The following is a 24,417-nucleotide window of genomic DNA, read 5'->3' as shown; positions in this document are numbered from 1 at the left end:
ACAGTACACAGAGTTAACCAATCACAGAGGGAAACATTTGCTGGTTGACTTCCTTGTATCTGAGTGGGTTGAGCCATTGCTGTTTGAAAATGTTATCTAATTTTGGGCTTGAATACTGAACTGTTCATTAGTTTGCTATAAACAAGAGTTGAGAAGATAATAGTCAAGCTAAGCAATTGAAAGTTCTAAGCTATGAACTTTGAAAACAAAGTGTAATTCATCTTTAGTTAACACATTTTATAAGTGAGGATCTATTACATACAACATACTTCAATTGTTACTTGACTAGTCAGGACAATTTCTGTCTTCTATTGTCAGGTATCTATATACAAGCCAAAATTTTCTCTGAGCCCACTTCTTAGCTGCCATCACAGACAGTTTTTTTCCTTGTATGTGCTGCCATAGATAAAGTTATGTATACTGAATAGATGTTCTGTAGTTAGGGTTTTCATGCATGCATTCCTGACAACTATGTACCTTTTTTTAAGTAGTAATTAACATGCAGTTCATGTAATAAACAACACAAGAAAACCAGTGCCAGCTGGTTCTCTACAAAAGTTTTCAACTTTCAAATACTTCACTAAATAAAGTTTGGAGTTCAAAATACCAATAAATAAAAGTAGTAGACATCCCTGAAAAACAAGTTAAAAGGTATGTAATTGTTTTTAAAGCAAGCCTATCCAATAAGACACAGTAGCTGTCACTTTTTGTGGTACTTTTGTTCCACATTGTAAGGCAACTAAAACTATGTGGTTCTAACTACATTTCAATTCGATCAAGTTCAACATACGGACCAAAACTACCATTGTCGTAGATGATGTATTGCTTACACGGTCATGATAAAGAATCTGTGTGTTCGTATATCACATCTGGTATTGTTGTCTAAGTGACTGCAAACATCAGGGAAAAATAAATTCATGCCAATATGTCATTTTATCAAGTCTATGGAAATATAATCCAACAACAATAAAGCATTTCAACCACATTTTTATCACTGGGAACAAGTACTCAAAAGTATCAGCTACTGTGCCATTCAAAATGAGACATGGATATTTGACAAGTATTGGCTTTCCGATGATAAAATAACCAAAACAAACCATTTTCTGCAATAAAACAAATCTGGTAAATTAGAGCCAGACGTAGTCCTTATAATGCACCATATGTGAAACTTACTGAGAAATTTGACTTTTTGTCAATACAAAACAGTTATCAAAAACACCTCTTACATTGTGGAGTACTAGTATGAAATTCATTCATAATGTTATGAGTTGTGGCCCAATTATTGGCACAGAAAACCACAAGTCCATATTACAAAATAGAAATATCATAGTGTAAACCTTGCAATTCAAACAGCAGGTTTGTCGAAACACATTTTTCTGTTCGTTCAGCTTGGCGTGTTCATCCCTATTTATTTGGAACAGTCCACTGAAGGACCAATAAGACATCTGGGTGAGTGAAATATAATGGTTTGTAGGGATGACCAGGTTCAGATAGTGTGTGACTGTTCATGATTTCATCTTGATGCCACAGAACTGGCAGAGTTACTGGTTGGGGTGTCTTCGACTATCTGCTGTTGAGGTAAAAACTTAAATAATGGTGCACTCTTCATGACAGCATCCACGGCGTCCTTCCTTCCTAGCTCTTTCAGTGTTCTGATTAAGTTTCCAATAGTACTGTCTGGTCTACAACTCCACTCTTGAAGTATCTGATCCGTTGGGCTCTCCAAGTCACTCAGACTTCCATAGGTCATGGCATCAAATGTGGGAAGCCTGTCTCCGAGTCCTAGTGATAATGCCAGAAGGCACCAGTCTCTACCCATGGGTTCCGGTGGGTCAAGTAACATACTGAGTTGACGCCTTGTGTGTGGATGTAAATGTGTGAGATGCAGATCAGCACCAAATGTGATACTACAGTGTAGACTCTGACTAGTGAAACACAGTAAATCTGTAAATGATTCGATACTCTCGTTGTTCTCATGCTGTATTTCAGTCCTGTTTTCCAGCAAAGCTTGGAACAGTTCCTGAGGCTCAAAGGCAGTAATCTGAAGACTGTCAACAGGCTGTTTGTCACTGACAGCTTTCAACTGTGAGGCACTCAGTATATACTTAGTAGTAAGAAGTCCTGGGTAGCACTCAACAATCACCTGGTCAATCAGGTGACTCAAATCTTCCATGAAAATAAAGCATGCTTGTTTTGATTCGCTCGGCCCACGTACGCATATCAAAATGGCTTCAGCATTATCCGACAGAATGACTAAAGCCTCTACATTGCCACCGATACATTTTGCACCCAACTGCCACAAAGTCAATTCATTGTCTAAAGTATCACTCTCCTGTTGAAAATTCCGTCGGAGTGACAATTGTATCCGTGGGAAGAGTCCCGCCGGAAAAGCACCATTACAATCAGCTAACTGTATCCGTATTCCGCCATAGACATCGTAATTTCCGTTTTCATCCGATTCTTCCCACAAAGTTGGGGAACTAGGTTCTGTTCTAATAAGGCTTGGAAATTCACACGTAGCACCGTTGCCTTGCACACAGATATCTAAGGCTTCTAAGAGTTGAATCAAGTCATCTAATTCTTCTGAATTATGGAACAATTGATGCATGTACTGTAGACTGTAGTTACCAGTGGCTTGATCAATGTGGTCGTAGGATAATAACCGTGCTATTACACTAGTACATAACCACTTGGGATCTAGTACAATTATCTCTCGAAGAAGTTCGCCATCAAAACATTGCACCTGAAATAAACAACACAAGAAAATTTTGATATTTTCATAATCAAGATGTTAAAATTTCATCAAACATTGCAGAGTGAAGAGAAATTTCAAATTATATCGTTAAAGTTTTAGAATTTTGGGATAATCTGGTAGCAGCCTGGAAAAAGGATATGTGCAAGCAAATTGAGAGATTCTGTAAATTATATCAGAAATTAGACAGCAATAGAAAGACCATAAATATATAGTCTACAAGTTTTCTTGATGTTATTATACTCACAGAGAGCAGTGTTTCTGATATAGAGAGGTGCAATATAATAATAATAAGTGTTAATATAATGTTGGTTTTTATATAGAGCTTTCCCACTCTGTGCTCAAAGTGCTTTACAATTATTACCCCTGGTACAGATCTTTATTGGCACAACGGCCCTTTTACTTTCTCAGCTACCTTGGGGAGCATACAATCCACTGCAGCCTCTAAATGCATGTAGGATTAAAGCATTCACATTACAACCTCTATCCTACCAGCTCCCCAAATGATACAGCTGGGTTGACTGAGGCACAATCGTGGTTCAAATCTTACCCAAGGACTTTAGCCATTCAGAAACAAATGACAGCAATTGGGGCTCGAACCTGCAACCTTCAGATTCGAAGCCGGCCACTCTAACCATTTGCCCATACATCATGACTCCACAAGCCATGTAGATTTTATTTTTGTACATTTTCATGATCTAGAACATGCCCCATTAATAGTAGTGTCAGTGGTCAAAACTATACATCACACTCTGTCATTGTTGTTAAATGGAATCTTACCTCTCCCATACTTTGGAGTTGTCTGAGTATTTCATAGAAGTGTCCTTCCCCTGCCAGCGGGTTGATCTGTTTGTGGACACAATCTACAAACTGTTGCCATGACATCACAGGAAATGATGCATACGTCTTCCTCCATGATGGTAACATATTGAGTACAGTATCGAACAATGTACTGACACAGGACTCACTCTGTAACAAACAGAAACAAGTAGACATTTATAAATTTATGTAAAGAGATACCTCAATGTTTTAACATAGTAAATAACAGATGGAAGGTTCAGTGTTAGTGTAGGAAGAAACCGGAGTACCTGGGAAAACCTGTGTTGTTCGGTAGAGTCAAACTTACTTACAGCGTGGTAAATTTTAAACCTTGAATGGATTCGAATCCTGACTGCAGTGGTAAAAGGCAAGTGTTTTAACCTCTTGGCCACCAACAACCCTTTTTTGTATACATATATATTTTTTTTGTCAATTGTAAAATACATCATGGATCCTTTACTGGAAACAGCTAAATCCTTGTAATTAGTTTGTTTATTAGTAAACAATTTTGAGTACACTGGCTTGATGTCCATATGTAAACAGCACAAATAAACAGTCTATGTTATTTAACCCGTTGTCAATATATGGGGGGGGGGGGGACATTTACCTCCATTATTGATTTATTGACATTAGCTTGATACTTTGTTAGTAGTTTTATCTCCCTGAATGATGAGGCATGGGCATCAACATCATATCACGGTTGGGGTGGGGGCTATGACCTTTGGGTTACTTACCTTCATAATGGAGTTCTTGACATTAGATAGGTACGTTCTGAGTAGTTTCATCTCCTTGGATGATGAAGCATGGGCATCAAGTACAAACAACATGTCACAGATATCAAACTGTCTACCATAAATCTTCTTGATCTGGTATAAAACCACATTACCCTCTCCACTGACATACTCTCCTGTAGATGTTCTAGGACAGTTGACAGTGTCTGGGTGAGTACCAATCAAGATCACTTTCATCTGGGATGCAAATTTACCGCAGTATCCTACAAATTGGAAGTAAGGAAACATTCTCTTTTATAAAGCAGATGACGAAAAGTTACTTAAAATTTCAATACACATTTTATATTCTTATTTCATGATTCTTATAAATGTACTTTTTGTTCAGAAAACAAGATAATTATGTTTGACTCTGAACAACTTACATTTTAACTCTTCAAGTCAATTTTAAACTTCTATTGCACAAACATACAAATATCTACATACATGTGTATGCAGATTAAACCACAGACCCTACTCATGTACACGTAGGGTCTATGATTAAACCATGCATAAGATGATGGAGGGGACCTCCAATGTCAGTACACAGAATTAGCCATGATTAAACACACACACACACACACTGACATATATACACACTACTCCCCCATACCCACACATAGTACATGCTTATACACATGCCACACAAATCATGTGACACAAACACCATACATACATCCCCCCAACACACACACACCCTCCACACACACACACACACACACACACACACACACACACCACACACATACTATGTTCTTACCGATTGGTTCTGTTAATGGTAGCCTTGACTTCAATAGATTCATCCAATAACAGACCTGACTGTACTGAATCTCATAGGGATCTTCCAGATTCAAAACTATTGCATAAATGGCACTGGAATCACCAACAAAGTGATTGTAGGCAGTGTGGTATTGTTCACGACCTCCAAACTCCCACACACTAAACTCACCTGCACCTAGGAAAACAAAATACAAAACTTATCATTCAAACTATCCATTACCTGGAAACCACTTTAGCTTGCCACTCAGTTGTAGTTGAGTGAAGAGAAATGCCACACAATCAAAAATATTTTACAGGTTATATGTAATTATGGAATTTGTCATTCTGATGAGCATCGTTGACCAAGACAGATTATACTACCACCTAGTGGTCAGCTGTAACTATGGAACTTATCATTCTGGTGAGGATCATTGACCAAGATAGATCGTACAGCTAGTGGTGAACTGTACATGTACATGGAATTTGTCATTCTGGTGAGGATCTTCGACAAAGACAGATCATACTGCCACCTAGTGGTCAGCTAGAACTATGGAATTTATCATTTTGATGAGAATCATTCACCAAGACAGATTGAAAGCTCAGTGCCATTTACTAAGTTTAACTGCTTGTGCATTATAACCTAACTTTGTAATTCACATGAATTTCCTGGTCTAAATGAAAAGTTCGTTTTTTTCCTTTTCCTTTTCCATTTTTTCATTGTGCATGTATAACTACCTGGTGCATATGAATGTAAGAGCAGGACACGGATTCATAGAGTTGATGGAGCTGTACAAAATGATAAAATCTTTAATAGACCCTAACCTGGTATGGTTAATGTCTGTATGTCGATCCCTTTAGTACTGATGTACTCTACAGAGTTATTATTGGCACTAATTCTTCTCTGTTCTCTAGCTGGTCGGTGACTGTCTTTGTTGATGTACTTCTTAGGAGACGTCTTTCCAATGAATGACAAGTTACTCCTAGACAGTCGGAATAAGCCTCGTAGGTAGCCACATTTCAGTGTGTCAGCCAGGGTGGTTTTACCAACTCCTGTATGACCTAGAAGTTTTAATTTGACCCTGCTGATGAAGGATGGCGTGGCCTGTAACTGGTGAATGTAAAGCTCCCTCGACTTCTCCTGCAGAAGAGGCAAAGACACATAAAACTCGTTACTAACTACACTAGCCTAAATTACAAAATTAGAAAACAGATGTACCATAAATGTTAGTTTCTGTGTACATTTCAATCTTTTACTCTCACAGTTGGGAATGAAAGTTTCATTCACACTCCTAAACACACAGGTCCTTCTTTGTGTTGTAGACATTAACAGCTGCTAGAAAACATAACACATTTGAATTCATGGGTCAACATCTGTCTAACATACAGTTTAATAGGGTTGAAATACTTTTGACCATGAAATTTTGTTTATTTATTTATGTATACTTGTAAGGCCTCCAGCCATCTACATTTTAACTACAGTAGAAAAATGTCAAGACTTTGACAAACGGTCAACTTACAGTTCTTAACTTAAGTAGCAACTCTGAAATGTCTTCATGCTGTTCTACTACTGCCACCTGTTCAGCTGTGAGATCATCCTAAAGAGATAAAACAGAATATTGTTTATCATACAATTTTACACAAGCCAATTTGATGCGTTCAAACAAAAAAATATGGGATATGTCACCCTGGTTATGCCAAGACGTGTCTATGTCATTTGTTCTGCAGTGATCAAAATATGAATCAGAACTTTCAAAGTCGCTATTAACTCTTCAAATTTTTTTCACAAATTATGCCAACATGGGTAAAATGATCTCATTCCCCAATATTCTCCATTAAGCTGGAAATACATTCATGATTTAAGGGTTTGTCACCTTGTGACTCAAAGAGATAACATTCTTTATATATTTCCATACTTTTCTTCTATTCAAAATAATTTTCTATCACTCTCAATGACTATATACATGGCAAATGTTCTGTGAAATTATTTGGAAAATTTGTCAGAAAAAACTATTAGGAAGTTACTACAGCTGATTGTCTATATTTTATTTACCTCATTTTTGGCATCCATGTCAGCTCCTGCAAAGCAGAGATACCGCACACCCTCTAGATAGCCATGTCTTGCTGCTACCATCATTGGAGTCACGCCATGCTGTAAACAAAAGTATATTCAACAATTGTCTCTTGAGGGCGATATTTAACATGCGTTTGATTTTCTCCAACTGTTTTGTTGGGTGTTTTCTCCCAAGGTACAGAAAACATTGCACAATAACTGAGAGTAATGTACAAAAAAAGGGATTTTTTTTTGAAGAGTTATCAGAATGTAATCAGTTTTCAAATTAAGTCTTACAAAAGAGAGAGTGAATGCTTTGATTCACTGCATTCATATTGTTCATTATCTGTACACTGTGACAGCTAGCTTACTTTAAATGGACCTTACCTTATTTGGCATATCTATGTGGCATCCAGACTGATGAAGAATCTGTAGGATTGCTAATGAGCCATCTCTGCATGCTAGATGTAGTGCCGTCTCTCCATACTATGGTATACATCAAATAATAAGGATATCAATCAATATTAGTGATTTCTTTAGCAATTTTTCTCTAGTAATTGTGTCTTTTTCTTAGTCTAGTAATTCTGCTAGGTTACATTTCTATAAATAATATCTTTAATAGCCATGCTTGCACTCAAACACACACACACCCACACACAAACTGCATCCACACAGTAAACACAGACACATACACATATGCGTACACACATACAAATACACATATACATATACACGCATGCACGCACGCACGCACGCATACATGCACACTAACATACATGTGCACTAACTCTGCTGTGAAAACACCAGTTTAATATAGAAGAATAAATATCTATAAAATTCAAGAATTTTTGAAAAAGCTAAGAAAAGCTCTCTGTCAAAATTCTAACATATGAAGGATACAAGCCATTCATCAACGGAAAATATAAAAAGCCAATTTATTTTTTCATTTCATCAAAAACTGCAAGCTTTATAAATTGTTCTTATCCGACAGGAATTGATGAAATTTAAGACTAAATAAGTCATATGCTATGATTTATTATGTTAGCATTATCACACTACAAGTCTTGGTACATATAATATATATATAAATTTCACTTCAACGAGCCCCAGTCTGTCTACCCCCTAGGCCAATGTAATATGATCAATCATACAAACAGCCATGCACAGATCACAACCTTGCAAACAGAGTTGAGATATCTTGAAGCTTAAATCATGGCAAGTAAAATATATCTACTGTAACAATGGCAACCTTAAAATCAATCACAACCACATATTCATCATACACTCAGTTTCAAAATAAGCAAACATGTATTCTACATCCAATAAACAGTATACAATTTTAAAGGTGATTCCAAATGCCCCATACCACAACCTTGAAAAATGGTCTTTATATGTCTCTTAACTAGTAAATGCTAACTATTCAATATTGCATGAGAAGTGAGAAAAAAGAAAGAAAACTGACGATCAGTGGCCGACCTGAGCAGCAATGAATTTACATTTATACTGCCTATTGTTCCCCCTTTTGGGGATTATTACAATCCCCTCTATGAGGTCACAAAATGGCGTGGGACTGGAAATACCTGAAAACTTTTGAAGTAAATCCGACAGGGAACTGACATTTTACGCTTTCTTAAAATTTTAAAACCAGAATATGTTTCACGAACATGTCGTCTCGCAAAATAGCAATAGTGAATGTGAGCATTTTGAATCACCTTTAAAAATGGAAAAAATGAATGTTTTATAGTATCAATGATTTTATTTAACATATCTATCCACCCTGAGTTGACAATGTTGTGTGAATGTTTGAATGACTGATATGCAATACAAACAAATGGTAAATGAAATTTCATGAAAATTACCCATGAGAATATTTTGTCCGAATCCGATGGCTCGTATTATTATTAAAGGGGGAACACAACTCCAGGAAAAAGGTATTTTCATAAACTTTGGGTTCTGGATATTCATTTAATGATGTTGCACAATGTAACTTTCAAGCAATTGCTAAGTAGTGACAAATAGAATCTCGTTTCCCTTTCATTCTTCTCATATGACAGACGCCCCATGGAAGTAAGTACACAGGCATATACAATGTATACATTTAGATTAACAATAAATACTCATGACTCATAAGTGCTTATTACGTTCGGAGGAATAGTTATGAATATGTAGTGTTCATCTAATATGTATGCATATCTGCTAATTCTCATGAGAGCATCCTGGACACTGCTAGGTGCTAAGACAATGAATGAATGTCAGGCACATTTCAATTTCACGTTGCTTGGCAATCGTGCACAATTTATGGATATAAAATCACATCATGACTGCTGAGAACCCCAAGTTTACAAAAATGCCTTCATTTCTTTGAGTACCATTCCCTCTTCAGAGAAATTGTCAGCTGTTTTAGTAAATTTGTGTTTAGACGTGTGTACATTAATGTGTTCATAGCTGTGCCATAAGTTTCCACACATGCATGGTCCTAGAATATTATGTCCAAATATGGTATCATGTGTCCAAATATGGCAGCTATGTGTATATCCAGGGTATATCCACATATAGCAGTGTGTCCAAATCCAAATATGGCACACCATGTCCAAATATGGAGTATGGGAGCAACTTGATCATTGCATATTCCATTATTTTCAGTTTCGTATGTACTTTTCCCTCCCGAGAATTAGTTAGTTACACTCTGACCCTCAAATTCAACACATTACCAAAATGGTAGAATTGAACTTTGCAAGGTGATGTGTGTTGTTATTTTTACCTTATCTTGAACATCCAATCTACATCCCGCATCACACAAATATTGCACAATATGATCGTGGTGTCGTCTGACAGCCAGGTGCAATGCGCTATGACCATGCTTGTCAGTTTCATCAAGCAACGCACCAGCTTCCGTTAGGCAATGAACAATCTCTAAATGGCCCCTGACTGCAGCACACAGTAACGGCGTTTCACCGTCCTATGAAAAAAGAAAGCTTTGTCACACACACACATAGGATGCAATAAGAAGACAACATGCTATAGTTAGGCTGTAGTTGTGGCTCGATTAGTGGGGGGGGGGGGGGGACGACGACTTGATTAGTGGGGGTGGGGGTAGTGGATGTGGAAAAAGCAAGCTAATATGAGTGAAACAACTAGTTAAAACAGCATTGGTTACATCAAACTGAAGATTGTGTGAAATTCTCAAAATCCAATCGTGCTCATCTTCATAGTTTATAAAATCCAGTGCAAAGGGGGAGGGGTATATTTTAAAAGTTAAAGGGACAACTTCGACAAGGCTTATGTAGATGTGTGGTTACCACTGGTAGATTTTATCCAAGTATCAAACATGTTGAAAATGATATAGTAAATCCTCTATTATCTCCAAATTTTCATAATTTTTTGAGCTTCTAAGCTAAATTTCTACGGTGAGATTTTACTTTGAAATTATTCGAGACCAAAAATTGACTCTGCTATTCAACAAGAGTCTTCTATACATTCACACCCACTCTTGTTGGGAGAGCAGATTGAAGAATTTCATAATTTTCCTCCCAAATACTCCCAACTGGACTTGTAGACCAAACAATCTTACTATGAAGTTACATTTCTAGTGTCCTGGGAATGTGAGCGACACTGAGATTTCATCTACGCACCATTACACTGTACTTTAAATACAAAGGCGGCTTTGAAATGACTAAAAAATTCACACTTTATAAAAGATGGCTTATCAATAATCCATACCTGGGAACTCCACTCACACATATCTCAATATAAATAATAAACTACTTCTTGCAATCACGTTTATAACACTACAAAACACGATCATATTTGTGAAACTGCATCTCCTCAGGAAATCTAGCACACATCTTCTTGTAAGCTAGCACAGAAGATTTACATTCTTAAGCCAAAGCTTTTCTGAAAATCAGATATGGCATCCTCCTCTTGTCAAGTATGCCTGACGTCTTTCAAAGTAATGTACGGCTGTTAATGTCATCCTTTGCTGCTTTTATTATCTCTTATATACCAACTATTATGAACTCCGTACTCATAATACACACTATTAAATGCTGAATACAAACTACTCTCAATGCATTACATGATTAAATTTGGTGTGACACAGCTTTTACTTATGTACACACAGACACTGTATACACATATAAGCTTTCAGTCTAAATATCAGGCATGCCCCAGGCTTTTTTTTCATCCTACTAAATCAAAATAAAAATGATCTCAAACATACGACGACACAATCTTGATATGATTATCCACAGCAGAAAGGATGTAAACTGAACACAAAAGTGTTTTTTTGTATAAATTCAATATTTTATGGTGTATTTCCTTTTTTGATATAAACATGAGTCTGTGCTATTCATACTTTTGTTGAAACTAGCAGATTTTTTATCCTGTTTCCTGTTTCAATATCGATAGTCATAATATGCGTAAGCATTCCTTATATTGTTGTGAAATGCATAGTACTTCATGTTTTAACTCTATTGATTCACGTCATATTAATAGTTCTGTTCTACAGTCTTTAATATGTTATCGTTTTTTTAAAAATAGAAATCTATTATAAATGTGTGAACTTCCACTGAATTGAAACTGTGACATGTACTGAGCATATAACATTATAGAATATTCATGCACAGATTCCAACAATGGTGCATCATGGGTATAAGTCTGAAATGTACATGCATGGCATATATATCCAGTAGAAGTAACAACAATGTGATAGTAAACATACAGATTAAAACTAGACTTTAAGATATACCATGCTGTTCTGCCCACATGTGAGAGGGGTTGACGAGGGTGCTCCTGTCACGGTGTACCTTAAAGACTAGTAATTAAAATTTGAATGAGAACAAAAAAAGTTGTCTGGCTAGAGTTTAGAACAAATTGGTCCTCAACAAAGGAATGATCCTATTCAAGTCATAGGGGTCCACTTATAAGATAACAACATTAATGTGAGAATATAGCACTGAATCACCAACTTTAAGTTGCAAGATTGACCAAGCCACTTGTTTCCACATCTTTCTCCATTGATGAAGCTTTTGTTGTTCAAGTCGTTGCCAGGAAACAAAGACTGTTAGTCATCTTCATCAGTTGTGTATTCATTTTTTTCAGGTTTGTGAATGTCTATGTTTACTTGTAATACGTAGGTGTGAAAGTGTGTGACCGTGAATATAAGTCACACAAGAAAGTCTGCCAACAAATAGACACCTGTCAATCACTATCATTGCCCTGACTGTATATTCTTATACCCTGAAGTTGAAACATTACATACGTCACATGTTTTTTGTGCATTCAGCACTTTACAAGGACCTGACAGGAATTATAGGTACCTTATTAATTTGACAGAAAATCTCGTTTTTGATTTAAACCTTTACATCACAAATTACATATTATTTCTGTTACTGTGGAGTCAGTCGACGTTGCAATACTCGGTCATCAATTTTGCCGTTTTGATACGTCAATGTCCCTGATGAAGAACATTCTTTATCTTTATTTATCCTGGAATTAAGTTCTTTAGCATATCAGTACTGTCTCTTGAGAAATCCAGTGAGGGCCATCTCTCATGGGTTCAATGTTAATACAGGAGGAATCTGTAGTGCCCGGGGATATTTGCATTGCTTGGTAGTCAAACTGAAAGACATTCCTCTCACTTTAATACATTGTAACAGCATGGCAAATTTAATCGAACGAAGACTACGATTTGAATTCTGATTGCAGTGGTAAGAGGCAAGTGGTTTTAACCACTCAGCCAATGATTTCTCACTGCCAATACTGTCCAATGAATGATTTGGATCTAAAACCTAGATGTTTAAAATTTGTATTCATATAATACAGATTGATCCGTAGAGCCTACATCGTCCGTGGAGGGTCTATGATTGATCATAGCTATCCCATCTCAGAAACTGATCTATGCAATGGGGCAACCTGCCTACAATATATTGCATTCCCTATTGTGCCATTACCATAAAAAGTCTTACATACCTTAGCCTCTCTCACAGAAAGTTAAGTGATTCAAACTCATACATATTTTTTCGAAGCATATATTTTTCCAAGGTTGAAATTTAAAAAAAATTTGTTGGTCTATTTATTTAAAATTTTATTTTTTGAAAACTCCATCAAATATGGCAAAGTATTTTCATCTATTGAGCTTAAAATTGCCAAGAGTTTGCAGTGTTTTGACCAAAATTTTGTATAATCAAGTAACAGCTATTTGACTAATAGATATCAATACTTTATACTATAATTTTAGTGGAGAACATCTGTAAAATACCTGAGAAACCTAACAATTATTCACAAAAGCACCACCATGTTGGCATAATTTGTTCTAATATATTCATATTATTTATTCATATTTTTCATAACTGGTGTTCAAATTAGCATAATATTCTCAAATGTATTGTCCAAAGATTTGCAAAAATGTATTTTGTATTTATGATGGACTAAAAATTGCCAGAGAAAATATGGATGCTGAAATGAGCATCAGATGTGCATTGCATCTTATAAATCCTTGAGATGAATTAGTGCTTATAATATACTGCCTGGTTGATTTGTGTGCTACACATGGATCTCATATATCATTCTGACTTGACATTAATACCTGGACTTATTTATATCACCAAGATAAGATACAAATTTCCAGTTTCAAGTTAAGAGTTCTTTGGTGTTTTTTTCCTGTATTCTTGAAATTCATGTATCTACCACCATTACTACCAGAATTGCTTACTGCTCGTTTGTGTGAGTGAGTGTGTGTGTGTGTGTGTTTGGGGGGGGGGGGTGCGTATGTGTGTGTACGCACATGCATGTATGCGTGCGTGTGTGTGTGTGTGTGTGTGTGTGCGTGCATGTATGCGTGCATGTATGCGCATGTGTGCGCGTGACTGTGAGTATGAGAATGAGTCTGTGTGGGGGTGGGTTTTCTTATTATCTTACAGATTTTGAAAACTCATTTTCAATATATGACCAACTATTAAAGAGAGGCATGTCTTTTCCTCCGGTAGATTCAAGACCACCGACAGCAATAAAGATATTTTCATCTGGAATGAGTCTCACTTTATATAAAAGCTTACTGAGAATATAAAATGACAAAATATCTGCTCTGTCTATGTTTAGAACTGTGGAATTACTGAGAAATATAAAACTGAAACAACCTCAGTTTTACTGACTTAAATAGTCTCTATCTACCTTGTACTAAACAAAAGATAACTCCCATGTAAATTGTCTCTATCTACCTTGTACTAAACAAAAGATAACTCCTAGGTGACATGTCCAGTGAACAGAGAAGAGTATACATCAATAGCATTGAGAAAGTGAGAGAATTTAGAGAACCATGGACTAATACAACACTAGTGTGTTTGCTTGAATGAAGTGAGCCAAGAAAAGACTTCACACAAAGACAAAATTACTAGGTAAAAACAACACTAATTATACAAAAACACCACCAAATGTCTTTGCAGTTGATGTACAGTTCATATATGATGCTTTTATCACTTTGTATAGATCTGTGGAAGTCATAATGTAACAGTAACAATCAGACTTGATGGATGTTGTCATGTAGAGTGTTCTGTCAGTAGACAGAGTTGGCTAATGTGGTGTGTGTACTTTAATATGTTAAACTTACTACACTGTTTTTGCACAAAACTTGTCACACTCCTGCTCACCACAAGCAAACAAACACACCAATAGGGGTTGTATTTTCATTAGGATAATAAAACCCATGAGTGACTCTTCATTATCTTGTCATATTAATTATTCAGCACTTACTTAGAGATTCTAATTAACAAGAGTGGATTTACTGACAAAACAAATATTAACACTAATGTTTGCAAATTCTTGACGCCAATGATGTGGGTCTTCTTTACAAAACGAATATTAACACTCTAACGTTTGCAAATTCTTGACGCCAATGACGTGGGTCCTCGTTCAGAAGCATGCAAGATTATCATGATGTCTTGTCATAAAAAGATTGAAGTTTATATGTTTAGATAATCTAGTTGGCTTGCTACACATAATTTAGTGCATACAACCCTTCCATAAAGTTGGTTGACGACACATCATTAGCTTGGCATCTTCAGCCTTATATGTGAAGACTTCACATTTCTCAAACATCATGGTTCACCGGTTAACACTTGAGATAATTACTAGAGTGCAATTCAATCATGCTATCTAATTAATCAGTAAAAGTTTACCTTATTACTAAATTGAAATTTGTCTTGGTGCAACAGAAATGTTTATAACCATCTTCCCAACAAGTATAATTACTGAGTTTGTTTTCCTAACAAATTAACTTACTGATTGGAATTAAAATTGTGTCCAATGTCGAAGTGTCCCCTGCAAATATATGATGACTACTTATCACTTTGTACAATGAAAACATGACAATGTTGATATATTATTAAAATGAAATATTGTAAGAAAATGAAATGATTATGACTTCAAATATCAGGTGTGGACACAATAAAGGAATTCACGATCTTTAATTCTAACTTCTGTTATTTATAATTTTGTTTAATTAAAGTGGCCATATCGATGAGGATTTTGTATTTATTTTGGATTTTCAATTTATCACAGCTTCCCTACTTGAAAAAATAATGTGAAACAACATATACCAAGTCTGTGTTTGTAACTCAATGAATTGCAAAACTTTTAATAAATGTGTAAAATGCTTATTATTGTATGCGTATGTACAATAACAAACTTTTTACACATTTTTTTAGCTATCTGAAATGTACTGAGTTACAAATACAGTCTATGTTGTTTCACATTGATTTTTCAAATAGGAAAGTATGATAAAAATGTTTTATACATAAAAAATCCAAAATAAGGACCATGTCCTCATCCATAAGACCACTTTAATTAAACTAAAGACAGAACAATATTTGAGCATTTATAAATGCATGGCATCCCATTATAGGTGAAATAACATGTACTTAATTAAGACAAGGTCAAAACTGAATGCCTACAATCCATTTTTGTATTAATAGCTAAATGTTTTACTCTTAAGATTTGTGAAATAAGCTCTTGGTTGAACATACTACAACTGTAGACATCAGACTGTGGGCAAACAGAACCTGTTACAAACAAGGAAAGTCACTGAGACCACTGAATTGGATTAATGGCACGTGGCACTGCATGTGTAATGACTTGCCAGAGCATGACCATGTGGGTGTACAATAATGGTACAATTTTAATAGCGGGATACTTTTCTTTTAGTGCAGGTAAAATTACAGACTGTACATTAATTTGCTTTTATTATGGCAATTATTAAAACTCAATTTAAATTAGACCTCAGTTCTTAATTTTGACATTAAAGTTCATTTCAATCTATTAGTATTTAGTCTGACTTCCTTTCCTATGTCTATCAATGACACACAGTGCCTAGCACTTTGACAGACAGGAACACACTTATAAACAGACCTTTCCTGCTTTCACCACAGCCTACATCAATCATTAACAAATAGACAAAATCTGAAACAACACAGTGCATCGAACACCAACAAACAGTGCTTTATCCAGTCAAAAGTCCTTACATTTTCTAAAAACACTAAAATCTCTAAATCTCTGCATTCTCCCCACCCACCAAAAATATCCTTTTCTGAAGTATTTATTCAATTCAAATATGAACTTTACATTTACATGTAACATTTATGTGCTTTCACATATTTATTAAATCTCTGAAAGGCAGAAATTCATCAACATTTATTTTTGCGCGACGTTTTTTTTATCAGGATCTTGATGAAATAGAATGTAAATAACAAGATTTACAACTATGTGTTTCAGGGATCCTTAGACACTAGCGAAAATGCTGTAACACAGTTTCAGCGATGGAAATGTAGTGACACTACATTAATTCAAATGATGGAAGGGTACAATGACTCATGCTTAAGGGAATGGCTCACCACTATCCTGTTTACCCAATGGCCTTGTGTTGATGTAGTTTTGTTGAATTTGTGGCATGATGGATGAAATTTGAGAGTTAAAATACGTAACATGAAAGTGTCTACTTTTTAAAATTCATGTCCTTTACAATGAATGACTATTCTTTATTAACATAAACCTTTACTTGACTTGAATATTACACACCATCTTTCAATTTCATACATGCAGTGGTTTGTTACATCATTTTCTTTCCTTGTGTATTTTTATCATCTTTTCACTTCCAGACACGTTGCACAGTTAGCGATCTGTTTCATTTTGTGTTAGTTCAGTGTACACACTGACATAAACAATAACAAAACAACCTACCTTGTTCTGTATATTTGTTCCACAAGCTACATTACACAAGGATTGTACAATACCACAATAGCCATGCCAAGCAGCACAATGTAATGTAGTTTCTCCATCTTTATCCTGGATATCGGTATCAGCTCCTATGCTGCATAGATACTCTACAGCCTCAGTCTGTCCATACCGGCCTGCTACATGTAGCGGTGTCTCTCCAGACTGCAAGATCAACAACAACAGTTACGATTTGGTCTATACTCAATAAATGTCAAAATTTAAAAAAAAAAAATTCAGTATCATTTGAATGCCATTGTTGAATGTCTATTGCTATAATACACTTATTGGGAACAACAATGTTTACTTGATTTGTTAGGGATAAATATATGAAATTTTTCTAAAATTTATTTTCTATAAAAATTACGTTCCATTCCTGAATATTTTAGTTTGGTATGCCTGGATAATACATTTCCAGGTACAGCTTAGTTGAAATGAATTCCATAATTTGTTCACTGACACACATACCTTATTTTGTTCATTGATGGGGCATTCTTGCTCCTGTAAATACTGAATAACATCAACCTGGCCCTGCCTCGCAGCCCAGTACACTGCATTGTCACCATGCTGTGAAAGAAGAATATTCATTTCATGGCATAAATTATGACTTGTAGGATCTCAACAGTGTAGAAAATGTAATATATGAACGTACATATCATGCTCTTAGACTTGTAACACTGTATTTTATATCAGCTCTTTAACCTGAGGGCTTGAGCAGTTTTGGAAAATCTCTTGGAGTGTCTTTGGTACAAATTTGAAGGACTGAAATAAGCATTAACTAAAAGTGTACATGACTTGACGTCTATGCATTATAAATATAATGATTTTTGGGATTTTGAACAGACTGCAAATTTTAAATATGAAATGGCCATCACTCTACAGACAAACTACGAAGCTTCAGGAAACATCTTTGTCTTGCCTTGCCTTGCCTTGCCTTGCGATACATAAATCATTTTTATGCACTCTGCCATGTCTTTAGTCTAGTGCTATCACTGCAGTGATATTGAATCACCTCTTCACTTTTGATCTTGAGATTTGATGCCATGGATAGCACTAGACAGCAATGAATTGTGACGCATGCAAAGTTTGAATACAAATGGCTGTCTTTCTGTGTTAAAGGAATCAGGTGATTGTACTCTAAGGGTACTACAATTGTCAGATAAAAATAACTAACATTACAAGGTGGAGGTAAGGTAACTACATTTGTATGTGTATGACACAGTGGTAACTAGGGAAAAGAATGAAATACCATTGTGTCTACACAATTTCTGTTTGATAAATTCGGTGAATGTAGTAAAAATATAATTATGCAGTGTTCTTTATTAGCAGGTTATAAAATATCAAATTTCAGATGATGAAACACCTAGCTTTACTTATCAAATATTTCATCTGTCATTATGTCATCTTGGCCACGATTGTCAATAACATTATGAGGGCATATAGTTGTAAATAAAACCTCCACTTTTAATGCTTGGTTAGATATGTGACTGCTATATCAACAGATAAAACCATTAAGATTTCTAAAATGTTGACAGACTAACAGTTTGAAGTACAATGTAGTTTATACAGTGGTGCTCTTAAAAGGAAGAGTGCACTGCTGGGACAGTTTTGTCTGAAAATCAAGTAGTGTATGAATCACCCTAAAAATGCCATTTGAAATTTTTTTCCTGCTCCTTTTGAAATGATCCAAGAAATTTGGTCATTCACCATTTTCATATTTAAAATTGTTTTCCTGGAGTGTGGTCAAAACTGTCGAAAATCTGGCTTATCAATATGCAAATGAGAAGTACTTCCTGAGGTGCTCTGTGGCTGGGCCTAGAGTGGCTAATTTTTCATCTGTGTCAGAGTTATTTTTTACTATCACAAAACCCAATTTCCATTATTTTTATGGCAAAATAAACATAATGAAAAAAAGTAATCAGTAATTCATCAGTCCACAGTTTCACTCTAAGGAATAAAACTATACAGGTGCCATGATCATAATTCTTGTCAACTCCCGAGGTTAAAATAAAAGTGAAATAATAGCTTGTGCAGCGTCAGCAAAGCTGCTGCTTATGCTCAATGTCTAGTACGCATGCACGTCGTATATACTATGCGAAAAAATTGGTGGTTCTCCCAGGGATGCATTGCGGCGCGTAGTGACAACGCATGCGCTTTCCATATACTACGTGCATTCTCCACGCGCTACCGTTTCGTCATAGAGCACAGGCGACATAACATCACCATGCATTGCAATATTGTACCAGTAGGCCTGTAACATTGTAACATGTATCGAGGCATACAGACCACTGATGACATAGTGCAGTTTAATTTCCAGGTTGTGGAAGTTTTGACATTTATATTGCCGATAATTGATTTTTTTACATCATAATACATGTTCTAAAAAGAATAACTACTTTCCTATGTTTGTTGGTACAGTAACATTCCTAAATCATCGAGTTGAATTGAGAAATCGTGATATTCGGCAACATGTCAACAAAACATTTGTCCAAAGACCAACGTACATTGGTGGAAGGTCTATGATAAGTTGGCTGATTGAAAATGAACAATATTAATCTAATGGCTATGATGGTTTTTGAAACCAACAACTGCATAGAGTGTTGCCTTTCTTTACTTCTCGTCCATGTCAGAGAATTAGATGTCATTCAAAAAATAATAATTTTGATGGTCAATACCCCTGGAAAATGACCCAAATCAAGTGTTTCAACCCTGGCCCAGGCAGCCGGTCACAAATGAATCTACCCTGCCTGAGCTTATGGGCTTTGCCTAGTTATGATATTACTATACGCAAGGCCATAACTCATACTATTCTTATGATATAACTTTATTAAAAGAAAACTGCCACAAGCAATGCCATATCATTAAATTATGAATATCAACAGTCATATTTTTCTTTTTATCTAATTTCATTAAAGAAACCTGCCACAGGCAAGGTCAGGTCATTGCATTGCAAATACACATATTCATATTTTTATAATCCTGAAATTTTGACAATAAAGGCCTCTGAAGACAAGGGCAAGGCAGTGAATCAGAAATATCCCTATATGGATAACAGGTATTATTTGAAATGGCCATTAACTGTGTGTTTGTTGCTTGGCTTTCATTGTTTTCATATGTCAGATACTCAGTACCCAGGTGTACTATTCTGCACCTGGGTGTAATATTCTATAGCCAGGTGCACTGTTCTATAACCAGGTGTGCTGTTCTATAGCCAGATGTACTGTTCTGCACCCAGGAAGAAGTGTTAAGAAAGACATTTGTTGAGCCAAACAATACAATGTAGCAATTTTGTTGAGCAGGCAAAGTTTTGTTTCAAGTCAACTGCTTTCCATTGCATACATAATAGAATGATAAACATACCTTGTCCTTCATGTCTATACCAGCTCCTTTCACTTTGAGATATTTCAATATTTCCATATGTCCGTAACCTGAAGCCAAGTGTACTGCAGTTTCACCGTGCTGCAATATTAGCAATTAAAATAAACCAATTACAATGATGCAATAAGTTATAATTGAAGCATCAAGCTGTTATTAGTGCTCATTGGCTGAATATTAGTACCGGTATGTGAATTCAACACTATTGCTTTGTTCTGTTTAACATACTTGCTAAAAAACAGAATCATTTCATTCTTGAAAACCACAGCTGTCATTTCTTCTGTGACACTGAGAACCTTATAAGCTATTGGTGGTGCACCTTGCACGATGGATACTTGCTATATTTAATATCAGTTTTATTGGTCTTGAGTTTGACACTATTTCTACATGTTTCACTGACAGAAAAGTGAAGTACACACAAACAAGAGCATTGGTAAAGCTGTGCACTCTGGGTTTTTTATGCTACAGGTTCAAGTATAACCATACATCATACTAGCCTTGAATCCATATGACTACCTTTCATAGTACCATTTTCTTTAAAGTAAATCATAGTACCCTACTTGTATAGGGTATATGAGTAAATACATTACAAATTCTGACACTGGTTCTTACACCTTGGAGTTTACTCTCATTCTAAAATCAGGATTCCATATTATTTTTTTAAAACCCCAATGTTTGAATCCCATAGTTTTCGATCATAGTACTCTTCCATCAGTGGAGTCATAAATATTACTTAAAATAAGATCATTCTTTTGTTTGGGGATCAAATTTTTTGACAATCCTGTCAGACAACTGTTTTTCAAACACATATTTTCATCCTCGTCTGTCTGTTAATGGCCTTTTTTCACATAAATTTGGAAATTTTTTATTTTTTCACAGAGGAAAGAAAAACATTGAAATATAATTTATAAACTGGTTCAAATGTCTTTTGTAAATTAAGTATACATTTATTCAATGTATTAGACTCTATGACAAGCAAAATCTAGTTTTCAGGGATGAGATGAAGTAAACAGCTAGTTTTTTACATCAGTCTATTTCAGATACTGGTAAATGACAGCTTACATTTCATACACTCCCCCTGGTACTCAACAGTGTGTTTCACAAATTAAACGTCTCATACAAGCATACAAATTCAATTCAAATTGAAGATTTTGAGAGACAAATACGCCTGCTCTGTTGGTTTTAATAACCTATCGCAGCAGAGTTTGTCTGATAATATGGGTTTACCAAGGACTAATTATCTCCCACTAGGAGTCTGTTATTCTCTGTTATAATGACAGATAGCGGAAACACTCCAACAGTCACTAAGTGGTAGCGGGTCATGCAAACAAAATCTAGATTTGGTGACCCCATGACCAGACTCCTGCTGAAGACATGTTAGCAAAGAACCTGGCCTATTTGCCAGCCATAATGTAATACTTTTCATTTCAGAAGCTTGTGTTCAACTATATTCCTCTCTTAGTACTTCTCAGTTTTAAAATCTACTACAATCTATTACATTCTATGACATTGTTTTCATACAACCTTCAGTGATTGGCTTAGACCATGTCATGTGGTATGGACTAGTGACCCTTAGTGACCTCAATTTGCATACAGAGGACATATTCGATTTCTATTTTCCATAGGACACTATTACAATAGTTTGAAACAAGTCCTAAGAGTGATTTTCTTTCACTCTGAAAAGAATACTTGCCTGGGAATGTGATGTGGTATAAAATACTTATTGCCTGGCCTTATTCGGGCACTAGTAGACATCATATTACCCCTTGTGCTGTTTTATAGCAACAATTTCCCTTGACATTTACCCTACCGAAAAATGTGCTGCATAACAGCGCTCAAGGTAATAGATGTCTACTACTGCATGAATAAAGCCAGGCAAATTGCATAATAAAGCAAAGGCCACTCTCACTGAGTCTCAGGCTCAAACTATATTGTTTTTTGTCATTCAAGAAAAGTATTCTTCAGCATACATTTTACCTTTGGTAAATGTTGTGGATGACTGTGACAACGAAGAAATTTTGTACAACTGTGATTACTACTATTTTTACACACACACACACACACACACACACACACACACACACAGACACATGCACATGCACACATACACACACAGACAGACACACAAACGAGCAGTAAGCAATTCTTTCTCTGAAGTCAATTTTAAAGAATCAGTTGACAATTCATAATAGAACAGTACAAGCTTTGATTAAGTATATCTACAGACTGAAATTTATGTTGAGAGCAAATTAGCTTTATCACATTTTGAACAAATAGTGATTCCATGATAAAGGAATATCGAAACCCAAAAACCAGGTACTAGTGTGTTAAATGAACACCACACTGAGGAATTATCTTTGTTTAATAAAAAACCGGACTAATCCCTGCTATGCTATATCTCTGTATCCATAACACTACCAATGTCCATGAAGAGTATGACCACCTCTGAGTCATAATTCCATTCAGCTTGATTTACCTTTAATATTTCGATAAGATTATCAAATACATAGTTTTAATATAAGCTAATGCCTTGAGATTTATCAAATCTTTCAAATTGTTATTTGATATGATTCAGCTTAATCCTCTTTCTCGCCAACTTGTACTTCGCTGTGTACAAACCAAATACCTCTTTGGGAGAAAGAGGATTAATATGCTTTGAAGGTAGTTCCTTGAGATTTTAAGCGGATCATTTAGGATTACCAGGTACATGTAACACAGCCTTCATGCTTTTCTAAGATTATGAAATATGCCTTGTATGCTTTTAATCCATGTAATCTTCTTCCTTTGACACAGGATTATCACACGCATACTAGTTTATTCTTGGGATTAACATAATCCTCATCATCTATTATTTAATATGGAAAACATCTACATACCTTATTTTTTTGATCTGGATCAAAGCTAGCAAGGTTTTCCACAAGTTCACGAATGCCACTGAAATTACCGTCTTCTATTGCATGAAATATTGCCATCAGTACAAACGATTCTTCCTCATCAATCAAATCAGTACTAGATTTCTGTTCGAGAAAAAAAATGATAAAATTGACGTCAATTTCGCCCTACCACCACCCATGTATATTGATGTACATGTAATGATCTGATCTGTGGAATATACAGACAGCAGTTACTCAGCGGTGACTCTTCCCTCTTATTGCCAGCTTGCTAATGCTTTTAGTTTGAATTAACAAGACATTCAAACGAAACATCTCAGTATAATGGCCACTGAAACAGTTTCCATGGTAACACACAGATGTCACGCAAAACAACACTCTTATCTATCCTTATCAACAGTTGTCCATGGCATTTTCAAGTATTATCTTGGGAGCGAAAAGCATCCTTACGCAACACTGACAGTCACTTTCAACAAAATTTGTGATGTCAAAATTGCACATGCGTAAATTGTCATGTTGTAACAGACTGAAGATTGACCATTTTGTCTCCACAAATGAAATGGGGGAATCATAATTTAATATACAATCACTACGAAGCTAGAAAGCCCACCATTTTTAACTTAATTCATAATTTATAATTTTTCTGGAGCATTATTTATAGTTGAACATTTTACACAATTTACACATGTTAATAATTTTGCTATGAAAACTGTCACCATGGATACTATAGAAAAGGTGACC

At 35.6% G+C, this 24,417-nt stretch overlaps 1 protein-coding gene across 1 annotated transcript; it reads right to left on the bottom strand.

Annotated features, from left to right (window-relative positions):
* Positions 1-989: 989 nt before the first annotated feature.
* On the bottom strand, positions 990-24,177 carry LOC144443648 (death-associated protein kinase 1-like). The gene is made up of 14 exons (XM_078133189.1): positions 24,127-24,177; positions 23,662-23,802; positions 20,771-20,869; positions 17,879-17,977; positions 17,378-17,575; positions 9,909-10,106; positions 7,535-7,633; positions 7,148-7,246; positions 6,615-6,692; positions 5,920-6,235; positions 5,099-5,293; positions 4,306-4,565; positions 3,533-3,721; positions 990-2,743 (listed from the first exon to the last, which is right to left on the bottom strand). The coding sequence occupies exons 1-14, from the start codon at positions 24,175-24,177 to the stop codon at positions 1,514-1,516; spliced, it is 3,252 nt and encodes a 1,083-aa protein (XP_077989315.1). The 3' UTR covers positions 990-1,513.
* Positions 24,178-24,417: the final 240 nt, after the last annotated feature.

Source organism: Glandiceps talaboti, chromosome 12 (genome assembly GCF_964340395.1).
Source record: "Glandiceps talaboti chromosome 12, keGlaTala1.1, whole genome shotgun sequence".
In the NCBI taxonomy this organism is placed as follows: Eukaryota; Metazoa; Hemichordata; class Enteropneusta; family Spengelidae; genus Glandiceps; species Glandiceps talaboti.
Note: the sequence above shows the minus strand (reverse complement) of the source record. Positions and strands in the feature narration are given on the sequence as shown.